General features: G+C 47.3%; 2 protein-coding genes across 11 annotated transcripts in view; one reads left to right on the top strand and one right to left on the bottom strand.

Annotated features, from left to right (window-relative positions):
* Positions 1-15,198, top strand: part of FER1L5 (fer-1 like family member 5) — a 341,943-nt gene that overhangs the window by 205,979 nt on the left and 120,766 nt on the right. The gene's annotated exons all lie outside the window — the stretch shown is intronic.
* The window catches only part of KANSL3 (KAT8 regulatory NSL complex subunit 3), a 72,164-nt gene continuing 57,233 nt past the window's right edge, over positions 268-15,198 (bottom strand). For 9 of the 10 annotated variants that reach the window (XR_014234880.1, XM_082357095.1, XM_082357098.1 and 6 more), the window contains 2 exons: positions 4,225-4,328; positions 268-372 (listed from right to left, as the gene is read on the bottom strand). Coding sequence is in view for 8 of the 10 variants with exons in the window: in XM_082357095.1 (XP_082213221.1) it covers positions 4,230-4,328 (99 nt within the window). In the remaining 2 variants the exon portion in view is untranslated. Of the gene's footprint in view, positions 373-4,224; positions 4,329-15,198 lie in introns of those variants that run through there. The other variant, XM_082357106.1, reaches the window with a different exon arrangement.

Genomic DNA, 15,198 nt, shown 5'->3' with positions numbered 1-15,198 from the left:
GCCATCACCCCAATGAAGAGTGGGACCCGGAGCCAAACCCAGCCTCCCGCTCATACCTCAGCAGGCTGTGCCCTTCATCCTGTGCCTTCAGTCCGCTTGGCTAGTTGCGCCTCAGGACAGCTGCCTTTTACCTACCTCGTGGTACAGGTGGGGGCCTGAGGCTCCGAGAGGGCTGGGGACGTGCCCAGGTTCCCCCGCAGGTAAGTGGGGGAGCAGAGCTGGGTACTCGGGCGTGACTCCAGTGCTCTGAGCTAAGCCCCGGGGCCCAGACGTGCCGGGCTGCTGCTGAATCTTCCCGGTGAGCCCCCCGCTGCACCCCCAGTTGCCTGCCACACAAGTGGGTGGGGCACAGGAGGTTCCTACTGGGGGCACCTGGAGGGAAAGAGAGGGGTGAAGGGGCCGCAGTCTTGGCCTGGGGCATCTGCCTTTTTTCAGATGTGGTTGCTCCAGGGGCTCAAACCCTGCAGCCTAACGCGCTCCTTCCTACAGGCTCTGCCTGGGGAGCAGTGTGCCCCTGCCTGTCTCAGTGGGAGGGGTGCCCCTGTCAGAGGCACTGCTTCCCTCCCCTCCTCAGGCTGCCTGTTCTTGGGAGCCGGGCACAGCTGCCTGCCGAGCTTCATACAGGTTCCTGGAAGGGCAGTGCCACTATTGGCCTCAGGGTCCTGACTTCTGGCATCAGATTTATCAGCTGGCGACGGGGTAGCTGGCAGGTGGTCACCGCCGTTGTGAACACTCAGGCTCTGCAGGGACATCTCTGGATTCCCCTCCTTTCTTTGGGGAGAAGCCAGGTGCCAGCCCAAGTAGCCCGAGCTCCCAGCTCCCGCAGGCACCCACGTGCTCCCATCCCTCTGAGCCTCTGGAGTCTCCGTGGTTGACGAGGAGCAGGGAGGACCGAATTCTCTGGCCACCCTCCCTGCAAGTGCCCTGGGTGCTGGGCTACAGGTCTTTGGGGTCAGACCCCCTGGGTAGGGGCATCTACTGTGTGGTGGGCCCTGCCTGATATGGGGCAGGGTTGCTGGGGTCCCCTTCATCTGCAAAGCCACAGTGGCCTCACCCTGGCACAGAGGTGGGCTGGTGGCCTGGCAGCAAAACTTGAGCTCGGGTGGCTCAGAGCCGTGATGGTGGCGCCCTCTGGAGGCTGCTCTGGGAAATACTCCTTTCTATGTGAGTATCTTCATGCTGAGCTGGTCCCCCGGGGGTGCGGGGGGACACTGTGGCTCTGCTTGGGCATCAGCAAACACCAGGGCTGAAAGTGGACGAGCTTCCTGGAAAACCTCTATGCCCTTTGCCCTGCAGCTCCGGCGTGCTAGCTTTCCATGATTTTCCTCACTCCTCTCAATTCCCGGGGATGGCACCATCCCTATTTACAAATGAAGCAGCAGCTCTGAGAGGTCCCGTAGCCTCAGATGCCAGGCTGGGCTGAATGGAGTGCCTGGCTCGCTGGAAGGGCACCCTGTACATGCTTCCTGGCACTGCTGCCCTAGGCAGACAGGTGCACCCCAGGTCATCGTGGTTTTTATACTCTTTCCTTTGCATCACCTGCCCTGTCCCAACAGTCCCTGGCTCTGCCCTGGGGACCCACAGGCCAGCACCTGCCTTTGAGGCATAAACCGTGTTTCAGGGTCCTTTTAGAACTCCTTCCAAACCATCTGTGGTGTCTGAGCTGTCGGCGGTGGTGAGCGGGGGCGACTCTGAAAGGGATGTCCCCACAGTCCCAGCCCTTTTCCCAGGGACAGTCTAAGTAGAGGCCGTTTGACAAACACTGTCTATTTCCAGTGGGTGCCAGGCGCTGTTTTAGGTGTTGGATGGACACCCCAGTGGACAGAACCTTCAAGTTTCTGCCCTCGTGGAGCAGACGCCCTATGGGGGGGGCAGTAAATTAAAAAATGAATAAAATACAGAGTGTCAGGAGGAGTGTCAGGAGAAGTGTTGGGGAGAAAAATAGGGCTGGGAGTGGGTTGTGCAGTTTTGTTATGGCAAACGTAACTTAGCATAACCTTTACCATTTTAACCATTTTTAAGTGTACAATTCAGCGGCACTGAGTACATTCACAATGGTGGGTGACCATCACCACTGTCCATTTCCAGGGTGTGGCGTTTTAAACACAGCGGCCAGAGAGGTAGAAGGTGGCATGTGAGCAATGGCTGGAGGAGGAGACAGAGGCTTCTGGGAGCTTCTGGGGGCAGAGCAGCAGGGATGGGGAGGGTCAAGGCCCCCAGGGCAGGAGCACGCACGTGTCTGAGGATCTGGAAGGCTACGAGGCTGGAGCAGTGTGAGCCCGGGGAGCAGTGGCGGGGGAGGTGAGGACGGCAGGTAGTGGGGGACCCAGGACACAGGTCCCTGTGGGCTCAGAGGACCATGGGCACCAGAGGAGGTGAGCTGGGAACATAAGGAGGCGGCTGAAATCACTTCGGTTATTGGGTGAGTTCGTGGGACTGAGTGGTGTGAGGGTGGGAGAGAAATCACTGGAGGAGAGGAGGTCGGGACCAGAGAAGTTGAGATGTGGGAGCCTTGAAATCAGCTTTCACTGCAGGGAGTGCGGAATTAAGACCCCGCATGCCTCGCAGCCAAAAAAAAATTTTTTTAATTTAAAAAAAATTAAAAAAACAAAAAATCAGCGCAAATAGGACAGCAGCAGTTTGGGGCAAGGACTGCTGTCTGCAAGGACTGGGGCAGACACGAGGGTCTGTGGGCGACTGCAGCAAGGACACGGGGTGGGTGTCCTATTCTGGTGTGACCTTCAAAGCGGGGAGCCAGGGGGTCTGAAGCAGGGGGTGGCTCAGGCCACTGCGGGTAGGGTAGCGTAGGAGGGGCTGCAGGGGAGCGGGCTCAGGGTGGGCACAGCCATGGGCTGGCAGGGGGAGGGAGGTACTAGAAGGGCCGGCTGGGAAGACCCCACAGGGAAGTGAGAGATTTCCATTTAGGCTCAAGACCAGAGGCTGCAGATGGTGGCCTGAAGATGTGTTTAGTTGGACCCATGTAATTTTAAAAAATGTTTTTGTAACTAGTTGCCAGCATTTAAAAATCGGGAGATTTCACATAAAAATTTGGGTATTGGGCTTCTCTTTAAAAATCAGAATTTCCGGACACATGGAGGTCACTGCCTGAAGCTCAGTGGTGGCTGCTGTCCTTTAGTCAGGGTATACCTGCCCATCCGCTACAGCCCTGCTTGTCGCCAAGCCCGAGGGACCCAGCCTGGGTTGGCCACCCGGTCTCCCGAGGACACGGGCATTTCCACATTCGAGCTGGAGCCCTGCAGCCGCTCAGACGCTAGGTGGCGGCTTTTGCTCTGTTGTCGTAAGATCAGCCAGGCCTGCTTCCTAAGCAAGTAACTCCAAGAATGTCCTGCTGGAAAACTCAACAGGGCTTCCAGACAGGAGGGCAGGGCAGAATTGGGTCACTGCAGTGACCCAATTCACCTGTGCAGTGTCCCCTGGTTTCCAGGCTGCAGGGGCAGGTGGTGATGGGTGGACGGGACAAGGGCACAGGTACCCCTGCCCGGCTCCTCAGGTATCAAAAGCCTTTGCCCCACTCTGGGCCATGTCAAGTGGAGCCACTGCCCAGCTGTGTTTGTGAGGCCGCCCAGGAGGGAAGGGGCCGCTGGAGGGAGAGCAGGAAGGGGCTCCCAGGCAGGGAGGGGCTGCCTCCCCGCCTCCACCCCTTCCACGACCGACTGACGATCCGATCCTGACTGTCGGGTTCTTGGCTTGATGTTTGGCATTCCTACCACCTTCCTGGCCTGGTCACCCCTCCGTTGAGGGAGCAGGGGATGGGGAGGAAAGCTCAAGGAGGTGGAAGGCAGATCCCCAGCCCTGAGACCCACTCCCCCACGGGTTCAGGAAGGATGCTCAGGCCCTTTACTTGCAAACAACAGGAATGAACTCCCACCCAGGCAGGAAAGAGCTTGCGCGGCTCACAGGACTGCAGGGAGAGCTGACCAACCAGGTTGTGCGGGCACTGACCCTGCGGCCCTCTCCAGGGCACTGCCCTGAGCTGGCTCCCACTGGCTCCTCTCTTCCCAACCCTGCACTCAATGACATCACGCTGGTAGCCTGAACTAGGCCAAAGTGAGAGGATTCGCATCCTCCCCAAGCTGGCGCTCCAGCATTTCCCAGCACACCACTGCCATCTGGCTCAGCTCTGCTGCCTTCTCCCCTGGGGGGGTCTCAGGGTAAGGACAGATGTTTCAGGAGAGAGAGTCTGATCTCAGGTCCTGTGCTTACCTGGGTTACCTCACAGGAAGTGTGTCTGCCAGGTAGACCAAAACAGTAGCTGCCACACTGGTGACACCAGACGAATAGGGTTCACTGGGCCTCCATTTCCTCGCCTGTAATATGGAAGTAAGTAATTTCTACCTCAAGAGTCATGGGCATTTAGTGAAAGTGCTTTGTAAACTAAAGTTATGGATGAATGTGAATCATCAACTCCTTCCCTGCACTTCTGCTTGGCCAGCCTGACCACCCCCTGCTCAGCTCCTTACCTCAGGGCCTTTGAAATTCCTGGGGCACTGACCGCTGCTCTCCAGCCTGGTTTCTGACTCAGAGTCACCCTGACCTTTGGATTCTGTCTGGTCTGGGACAAGAATGGCATATCTGCTTCATCCCAGGTACCAGCTCTGAATGATGGTGGTTTGTCTGCAGCTCTGGGCTGACTCAGTGTGAAAGTGATATAACTGATTAGTAATGTCTGCCAAGGGCCCAGGAGAGACAGGATGCTCACCTGCCAGAGTTGCCATATGCACGCATGATGACTAGCTGGTGACCACCTGAACGTGGGCTGTCTAACTTACGCTTAGGTCCCTGACCTCACTGCCACGTCTCAGCCGCAGGTCCTGTGCGGAGCTGTCTGGTTTCCCTCCCACGTAAGCAATGGTTGTGGAGGAGCAGTGTTTGGGCTGGGGAGCCAAATCCTAGAAGCTTGGGTTGGACATCACCTGCCCATGAGCTACTGAGTTGAATGCCTGGGTAGTAATCAGGGAGGCAGCTTCTTGGGAGAGATCCAGGTAGGCTGGCCCCAACCGTGCAAAAAAAAAAAAAAAGTCTTTCCACGTGGGCTGTGTGGAGAGAGATTATCTAGGATCAACTCCAACAGTAGAGTGGAACAATTCTAGCGTCCCTTGTGGAGTAACTGCGGTGCATTTGAGATGGCCTTGGGTACTGGGGAAGTCAGGAGGTGATAAAAGAATCATTCCAACTTCGATCAGCTCACCGCCCTGCATAAACCTGGCCCATGCACTCCACTGCCCTCAAGTTAAACCCCAGATGTCTTAGTGTGGAAGGCTCTTTACTGGCCCTGCTTCCTCCCAGTCTCCTGACTCCCTACCCCCATGGCATCCCCACCCCACAAGGCAACCTCTGTCTGGGCTGAGCCCTGAGGCACCACCTCAGCTCCCCCGCATGCCTGGCCCTCCCTCGGATCTGGAAGCACAGAAAACATTGACCTGAAAAACATTCTCTTCACGGCTCCCACTCTTCCTTCCAGCCTCGCTCAGAAGCCTTCTGAGGAAGACTTACTGGCTCAGGTACCCATCCCATGTGCCTTCACGGCACCCAGTGCTTCTCCCATCCTGCTGGTGCAGGACCTATTACAAGTCTGTACCTTCCCCCAGACGGTAGGCTCCCTGAGGGCAGTCAGTGTTTCCCGTTCACCACCAATCCCCAATCCTACCCACCTCCATAGGACAGGTGTCCTAGGCCCACCCAAATAATTATTATGGTACTTGTGCCTCATAGTCAACATCAGGACCCTGTTCCCCAGCCGCCTCTGAGTGGTTCCCAGAGGGCTCTTACATGCGCAGGAGCCATCCCCAGGTTATTTCTGGAGAACTGTTCCTCACCCCATCAGCCCAGAATGCTGGTGGCCCTGGAGAGGAGTGATCTGGGCCAACTCCCCACCTGGCTTTGGAGAAAGGATAGAACCAACTCTTGACTACTGCTTCAGAAATATGGGCCAAGCCCCATGCCCTTCCCCCTTACACACACACACACACACACACACACACACACACACACACACAGAGTTGAAACTAGGCAGGGAGAGAAACAAGATTTTATTAAACTTTCAGGAAAAACAGAAGGGAGACACAACAAAGACACAAGCCATAACTGCTTCTTGAAGTTGCTACTCAACCCCACCCATGTGGCAGGTGCTGCTCCCAGCTCCCAATGTAGCAAAATGGAAATATATATATATATACCTCACATGTCATTACTATTTTTTAAATGAGTATTTAGTAGTATTCCTTGAAGATAAGCAATAGGAACCAGTTGGGTAATTTAAGAAAAGGATAGAAAGGAGATGGTGGCTCATAAACGTGAAGGACTAGAGTAGAACCAGGCCTTGGAAAGCACAAGTCAGATCTGTGCATGGGATGTAAGCCAATCATAACACTTCTGTTCCCCACTTCTCCAGTCTCCTGGCAGGTGGGAGTTATGACCCAGATCTGGCCATTGAGATCTGTTATGGACTGAATTGTGTCCCCCACTCCCCATTCAAATATTAAAGCCTTAACCCCCATTGTGACTATATTTGGAGATAGGGCCTTTAAGGAGGTAATTAAAGTTAAGTGAGGTCATGAGGATGGGGCTCTAATTCAATATGACTGGTGTCTTTAGAAGAAGAAGAAGAGACACCAGATCTCTCCCTCCCTCTCTCTCTCTCTCTCTGAACAGAGGAAAGACCATGTGAGGATGCAGCAAGAAGACAGCCATCTTCAAGCCAGGAAGAGAGGCTTCATCAGAAAAAAAAAAAAAAAGAAAAAAAGAAGAAGCAAAAACTGACAGAATTGAAGGGATAAATATTTCTATAGTAATAGAGACTTCAATATCCCACTCACAATAATGGATAGAACAATCGGACAAAAGTAAGGAAATAGAGGACTTAACACAATAAACCAACTAGATCTAACAGACATATACAGAACACTTCACCCAACAACAGCATACACATTTTTCTCAAGTGCACATGGGACATTTTCTAGGATAGACCATATGTTAGGCCATAAAGTAAGTCTCAATAGATAGCAAAAGATAGGTATCATTAAAAGTATCTTCTCTTACCACAATGGGATGAAGTTAGAAATCAGTAACAAAATTAAAACTGGAAAATTCATAAATGGTAGAAATTAAATAATATACTTTTAAACAACAATGGACCAAAAATGAAATCACAAGGAAAACTAGAAAATACTTAGAGATGAATGAAAATGGAAACACTTAAAAACAGAACTACCACAGGAATTCCCTGGTGGTCCAGTGGTTAGGACTCCACACTTCCCCTGCAGGGGGCACTAAGATCCTGCAAGCCATACAACACACCAAAACAAAACAAAACAAAACAAAACAAACTACCCTATGATCCAGCACTTACACTCCTGGGTGTTTATCCAAAGGAAACAAAATCACTATCTAGGTATATGTACCCCCCTATTCATTGCAGTACTATTTGTAATAGCTAAGACATGGAAACAACCTAAGTGTACAGTGACAAATGACGAAAAAGAAAATGTGGTGTATATACACAGTGGAATATTATTCAGCCATAAAAAAGAATGAAACCCTGCCCTTTTGACATGAATGGACCTTGAAGGCATTTTGCTAAGTGAAATAAATCAGACAGAGAAAGACAAATACCATATGATCTCATTTATATGTGGAAATCTAAAAAAACCCCAAACTCAAAGATACAGAGAACAGATTAGTGGTTGCCAGAGGTGAGAGATGGGGGGTGGGCAAAATGGGTGAAGTTGGTCAAAAGGTACAATTTTCAGTCTTCCAGTTATAATTATATCCTGAGGATATAATTTACAGCATGGTGACTATACTTAACAATACTGTATTGTACATTTGGAAATTACTAAGAGAGTAAATCTTAAAAGTTCTCATCACAAGGAAAAAAAATTTATAGCTGTGTGTGGTGATGGATATTAACTAAATACCATGGTAATCATTTCATGATATATACATATATCAAATCATTATGTTGTACACCTAGAACTAATACAATGTTATATGTCAATTGTATCTCAATAAAAAAGGAAAAATAAATAAAACTTTGAAAAAAAACCCCAAGAAAATGAAAACATGATATAACAAAATCTATGGGACACAGCAAAGGCAGTGCTAAGAGGGAAATCTATAGTTATAAATGCATTAAAAAAGACAAAGTCTTAATTAGGAGCATGGGATTAACAGACACACACTACTATATATAAAATAGATAAGCAAAAAGGATTTATTGTATAGCACAGGGGACTATATTCAATATTTCATAATAACCTATAATGGAAAATAATCTGAAAAAATATATATAAATGAATCACTTTGCTGTACACCTGAACTAACACAATACTGTAAATCAACTATACTTCAATTTAACCTCCCCACACACAAAAAACAAAACCCCCCTCAAGATCTTAAATCAACAACTTAAGGAACTAGAGAAAGAAGAACTAAACCCAAAGTTAGCAGAAGGAAATGATAAAGATTAGAGCAGAGATATACAAAACAGAGAATAGAAAAACAAAAGAAAATCAATAAAACCAAAAGGTGGTTCTTCAAAAAGATTTTAAAAATGACAAATCTCTAGCTAGATGGACCAAGAAAAAAAGAGAGAAGACTCAAATTACTAAAAATCAGAAATGAAAGTGGGGGCATTACCAAAATAAAAAGACTTATAAGAGAGTGTTATAAACAACTTCACACCGAAATATTAGATAATCTGGATGAAATGGGGAAATACCTAGAAACACAAAACCAACACCAAGACTAAATCACGAAGAAATAGAAAATCTGAATAGATCTGTAACTAGTAAGGAGATTGAATCAGTAAACAAAAATCTCCCAACAAAGAAAAATCGAAAATGTGATGGCTTCACTGGTGAATTCTACCATTTAAAGGAGAACTAATGCCAATCCTTCCCACTTTTTCAAAATACAAGAAGGTGAAGACTTACACAATGAAAATAACAGAACACTGCTGAAAGAAATTAAAGAAGACCTAAGTAAATGGAAACACATCCCATGTTCAGGGATTGGAAGACGTATTGTTAAAATGTCAATATTACCCAAAGCAATCTACAGATTCAATGCAATCCTTATCAAAATCCCAATGATGATTTTTGCAGAAATAGTAAAACCCATCCTAAAATTCACATGGAATCTCAAGGGACCCCCAATAGCCAAAACAATCTTGAAAAAGAACAAAACTGGAGGGCTCACAGTCCTCATTTCAAACCTTACTACAAAGCTACAACAATCAACACAGTGTGGAATTGGAATAAAGGCAGACATATAGACCTATGGAATATAATAAACAGCCCAGAGATAAACCCTCACATATATGGTCAAATGATTTTTGACAAAGGTGCCAAGACTATTCAATAGGGAAAAGATAGTCTTTTCGACAAAATGTGCTGGGAAAACTGAATATCCACACATAAAAGAATGAAGTTAGACCTTACCTAACACCATATAGAAAAGTGAAATTCAAACTGGATCAACACCTAAATGTAAGAACTAAAACAATAAAACTCTTAGAGAAAACACAGGACAAAAGCTCCACAACACTGGATTCAGCAATGATTTCTTAGTTATTATACCAAAGGCATAAGTAATAAAAGAAAAAAAAAGACAAATTGGACTTCATGAAAATTAAAAAAACTAAAAATTTTGCATCAAAAGATATAAACCACAGAGTAAAAAGGCAACCCACAGAATGGGAGAAAATATTTGCAAATCATGCATCTGATAAGGGATTAATATACAGAATATATAGACAATTTCCAAAACTCAACAGAAAAAAAACCCCACAAAAATAGGCAAAGAACTTGAACAGACATTTCTCCAAATAAACTACATAAATGGACAATAAGCACAGGAGAGGATGCTCAACTATCACTAGGGAAATGCAAAGCAAAACTACAATGAAATACCAGCTTACACCCATTAGGATGGCTACTATTAAACAGCAAACAAACAAAAAAAAGCCAGAAAACAGCAAGTGTTGGCTAGAGAGGATGTGGAGAAATTGGAATGCTTATGCACTGCTTGTGGGAGTGTAAAATGGCATAGCCACTGGGGAAAACAATATGGTGGTTCTTCAAAAATTTTAAAATAGAACTACCATATGATTCAGCAATTCCACTTCTGGGTATATACCCAAAAGAATTGAAAGCAGGGTCTTGAAGAAATATTTGTACACCCTTGTTCACAGAAGCATTATTAAACAGCTAAAATGTGGAAGCAACCCAGGTGTCCCTTAACTGATGAGTGGATAAGCAAAATGTGGTATATACATATAATGAGATATTATTCAGCCTTAAAAGGAAGGAACTTCCCTGGTGGCGCAGCGATTAAAAATCCACCTGCCAGGGCTTCCCTGGTGGCGCAGTGGTTAAGAATCCGCCTGCCAATGCAGGGGACATGGGTTCGAGCCCTGGTCCAGGAAGATCCCACATGCCGTGGAGCAACTAAGGCCATGTGCCACAACTACTGAAGCCCACGTGCCTAGAGCCCGTGCTCCACTACAAGAGAGGCCACCGCAATGGGAAGCCCGAGCACCACAACGAAGACAACAGCAACTAGAGAAAAGTCCACGCGCAGCAACGGAGACCCAACGCAGCCAAAAATAAATTAAATAAAAAAAAAAAAAATCCACCTGCCAGTGCCAGGGACACGGGTTCGATCCCTGGTCTGGGAAGATCCCACATGCTGCGGAGCAACTAAGCCCGTGCATCATAACTACTGAGCCCACGCACCACAACTACTGAAGCCCACGCACTCTAGGGCCCACATGCCACAACTACTGAGCCCGCGTGCTGCAGCTACTGAAGCCCACGTGCCTAGAGCCCGTGCTCTGCAACAAGAGAAGCCACCGCAATGAGACGCCTGTGCATCACAACAAAGAGTAGCCCCCGCTTGCCACAACTGGAGAGAAAGCCCACGCGCAGCAACGAAGACCCAACGCAGCCAAAAAAAAAAAAGGAAGGAAATTCTTCAGTATGCTACAACATGGAAGAACTTAAGGACATTATGCTAAGTGAAATAAGCCAGTCACAAAAAAGACAAACACCGTATGATTCTACTTATATGAGGTACTTCCTAGAGTAGTCAAAATCATAAGAACGGAAAGTATCGTGGTGGTTGCCAGGGGCTAAGGGGAGGGAAGAATGGGGAGTTACTGTTTAATAGTTACAGAGCTTCAGTTTTACAAGATGAAAACAGTTATTGGTGTAAACGGTGGCGATGGTTGTGCAACAAGGGAATGTATTTAATACCACTGAACTGTACAGTTAAAATTTGTTAGGACAGTAAATTTTATGTGTATTTTACCACAGTAAGAAAAAATAACTGCCTGGAAAAAAGCCTGAATTCAAGCGCTAAGTGTTTGCTATTATTCTCCCTACTAAGGGGGACAAATCAAGGCCTAGATGCAAGCAGGACTCAGCATCAACAAATGATGCAGAGGCAGGTAATTCCCTGGTGGCCCAGTGGTTAAGAATCCGCCTTCCAATGCAGGGGATGTTGGTTCGATCCCTGGTCTGGGAACTAAGATCCCACATGCTGCGGAGCAACTTAGCCCACACACTGCAACTACTGAGCCCACGTGCCACAACTAGAGAGCCTGCGCACTGCAACTACAGAGCCCATGCGCCCTGGAGCCCACACACCACAACTAGAGAGAAACCTGCGCGCCACAACTAGAGAGAAGCCTGCGCGCCGTAACGAAGAGCCCGCGTGCTGCAACTAAGACCCAACTCATCCAAAAATAAATAAATAAATATTAAAAAAAAAAAAAAGAAACAAAAAACAAACAAATGATGCAGAGGCAGAGCTGAGTTGGGGGCCAGAATCCTGATCTTGTGCAGCTCCTAACAATAACTCAATGCTGTCTTGGCCTTTTTCTCCTGGTTGTAAGATGACTGCAGCAGCTCCTAGACCTATGTCCTTTGAGGGCAGGAAACAGAGGTCAATGGAGGGCAGAGAATTTCTCCTCAAATACCTCTCCCTTTTTATGAGAGGGAAAACCCTTTCTAGTAGCCCCTGGCCCATTCCTCTTACAACTTGCTAGCCAGGACTGGGATACATGCCTACCTCTTGGTAAGGGCTGAGTTCTCTTTCCCTGAGAAAATGATTTCCCCCAATTCTTCAACAAAACTGGAATTTTATTAGTATGGAAAATGGGAGAATAGCCATCAGTTTTGCTATACCATTCTTAAAACATCCCTTGGCCACCCTACCATTAAGACTCTTCCCTAGTCCCACCTCCCTCAGAAGCACAAGTGAATATAAATTAATTCCTCACTCTTTGTTTGCTTGAGCTTCTGCTAATACTCAGGTAGTCAGAGACACACCACCTCTTTCAGTTTCTTAAACTTTCCCTAAACCACAAGTTCTCTCGCCAAGGGAAATTCTAATGCCAGCTCATTACAAATAAAAAGCAACCTGTATGGTATGATTTCAACTATTTAAAATATGTACAGAAAAGGACTGGAAACAAACACATCAACATATGAATGAATGATGCAACTGGTGCAACTGGCTGTGAGATTATAAGCATTCTTTTCTTTTTTACACTTTTCTGTACTTGGCAAAATTTCTATGCTGAATATATATGCCTTTTATAGTTAAAAATATATCTCTTGGGTTTCCCTGGTGGCGCAGTGGTTAAGAATCCACCTGCCAATGCAGGGGACACGGGTTTGAGCCCTGGTCCTGGAAGATCCCACATGCCGCGGAGCAACTAGGCCCGTGCGCCACAACTACTGAGACCATGTGCCACTACTACTGAAGCCCGCGCGCCTAGAGCCCGTGCTCCACAACAAGAGAAGCCACCGCAACAAGAAGCCTGCACACCCCAACTAAGAGTAGCCCTCACTTGCTTCAACTAGAGAAAGTTTGCGTGCAGCAAACGAAGACCCAACACAGACAAAAATAAATAAATTAAATAAATAAATTTATTTAAAAAAAGAAGGGGATCCCCCTGGGGATCCTTTAAAAAAATGTATATATATATAGTGTTGCTTATTCTGTTTGCCCCTCCAGATTCATCCTTCTCCCTCTCTGTCCTGCTTTGTGTCCTAGGACACTATTCTAGGCTGCTGACCTATATGGACTTCTGCTTCGCCTTCTAGCTTCCACCTGGGTTTAGCCCATGGGAAGCACCAGCAGGAGATGAGAGGGAGGAGAGGAGACTGGAGTATTTGTTCCTAATGCCCACCTGTAACAGAAAACAAACCTGACTCCACATTGGATCTATTCCTTTAGCTCTAACCTTTGTGCTCTGTTGCCTGTACTAGTCATGCTGGCTCTACATCTTTGTCTCAAACAATAAAAGACTGTTGCCTAAAGCCTGAAATATACATCATAGCCCTTTCTCAAGGCTGTCTCCCAGGCTTGACCTTTAAAGGTATGACACTTTTCATTCATACAGAGATAAAAAGTTGCAGAATAGAGAATAACATTTGTCTTATTGGAGGTTTACAGGAACATTGTGACCAGACTTAGGTGGACAGCTGTAAGAACAAAGGATTATCACAGCACTCCTAGGGCAACAACCAGCCACACCCTTTCCCCACTTAGCATAAAAGAAGCTTGAGGGACTTCCCTGGGGGCACAGTGGTTAAGAATACACCTGCCAATGCAGGGGACACGGGTTCGAGCCCTGGTCTGGGAAGATCCCACACGCCGTGGACCAACTAAGCCCGTGTGCCACAACTACTGAGGCTGCACTCTAGAGCCCGCGAGCCACAACTACTGAGGCCTGTGCGCCTAGAGCCCATGCTCCGCAACGAGAAGCCACTGCAATGAGAAGCCCGCACACCACAACGAAGAGCAGCCCCCGCTCGCTGCAAATAGAGAAAGCCCGCCCGCAACAACAAAGACCCAACACAGCCATAAATAAATAAATAAATACATACATACATACATACATACATACATACATACATACATACTCAATGTGATTTAAAAAAAAAAAAAAAGAAGCTTGACTTCTAACTCAGTTAAGATGATTCTTTGGGACACCAGTCTGCCACCTTCTTGGTCTGCTGGCTTTCCAAATAAAGTCACTATTCCTTATCCCAACACCTCATCTCTCGATTTATTGGCCTGTTGTGCGACAAGCAGTAGAGCTTGGACTCAGTAACACACCTACCTCACTCCCTCTTGTATTCCTCTTCCAGTCAAAGTCAGGTGGCCCTTCTACAGGGCTACAGTAACAGTGCTCCTTTGGGTCAATGGGTGGTAACAGTTTTCCACTGTTGAGTCCCTGGGTGCTTCACCATTCCTTGTTTTTTCTCTTACCCTGACTAAATGGTCTCTTCATTAACTCTGATGTGCTCTTTGAGTACGCCATCTCTTCTTGCAACGGTGTTAACTGATAACTCTATTAATAAACTCTTTGAAAGAAGACACACCTGATCATTCAGAGTGGCATAAGATTTGAAAGAAAGTTGTGTTGATTCACTCAAGCACATATGCAGCTCTTGGCACCTAAACAGGAAAAGAACCTGTCCTACTGCCTGCTGATGGCTTGCACAGTAGCTTCCTCCTCAGAGAGAGGACGAATTCCAGCCCAGTTCTTATCCTCATGGAGACAGAGTCCTTGCCATCGAAAATTTTCCTTTAAAAAGTGCTGTGTGCTACAATCTCTTCAAAAATTGGTTCTGGGGCTTCCCCGGTGGCGCAGTGGTTGAGAATCCGCCTGCCAATGCAGGGGACACGGGTTCGAGCCCTGGTCCAGGAAGATCCCACATGCCGCGGAGCAACTAAGCCCGCGTGCCACAACTACTGAGCCTGCGCTCTAGAGCCCACAGCCACAACTACTGAGCCCACGTGCCACAACTACTGAAGCCCGTGCACCTAGAGCCAGTGCTCCGCAACAAGAGAAGCCACCGCAATGAGAAGCTCGCGCACCGCAACAAAGAGTAGCCCCTGCTCACCGCAACTAGAGAAAGCCCGCGCGCAGCAACGAAGACCCAACTCAGCCAAAAATAAATAAATAAAATAAATAAATTAAAAAAAAAAATTGGTTCTGTGGTACCTTCTAAAGCTGGACATAAGTATACCCTATGACCCAGCAATTCCATTCCACCAAAAGAAATGAGTACATGTATTCATCAAAAGGAATGAACATAGTTGCATTATTTATAATAATCCCAAACTAGGAACTATCATATGGTGATACATTCATACAAT

Source organism: Balaenoptera borealis, assembly GCF_965194805.1.
Source record: "Balaenoptera borealis genome assembly, chromosome: 15".
Classification (NCBI taxonomy): domain Eukaryota; kingdom Metazoa; phylum Chordata; class Mammalia; order Artiodactyla; family Balaenopteridae; genus Balaenoptera; species Balaenoptera borealis.
This window is presented reverse-complemented; position numbering and strand designations above follow the sequence as displayed.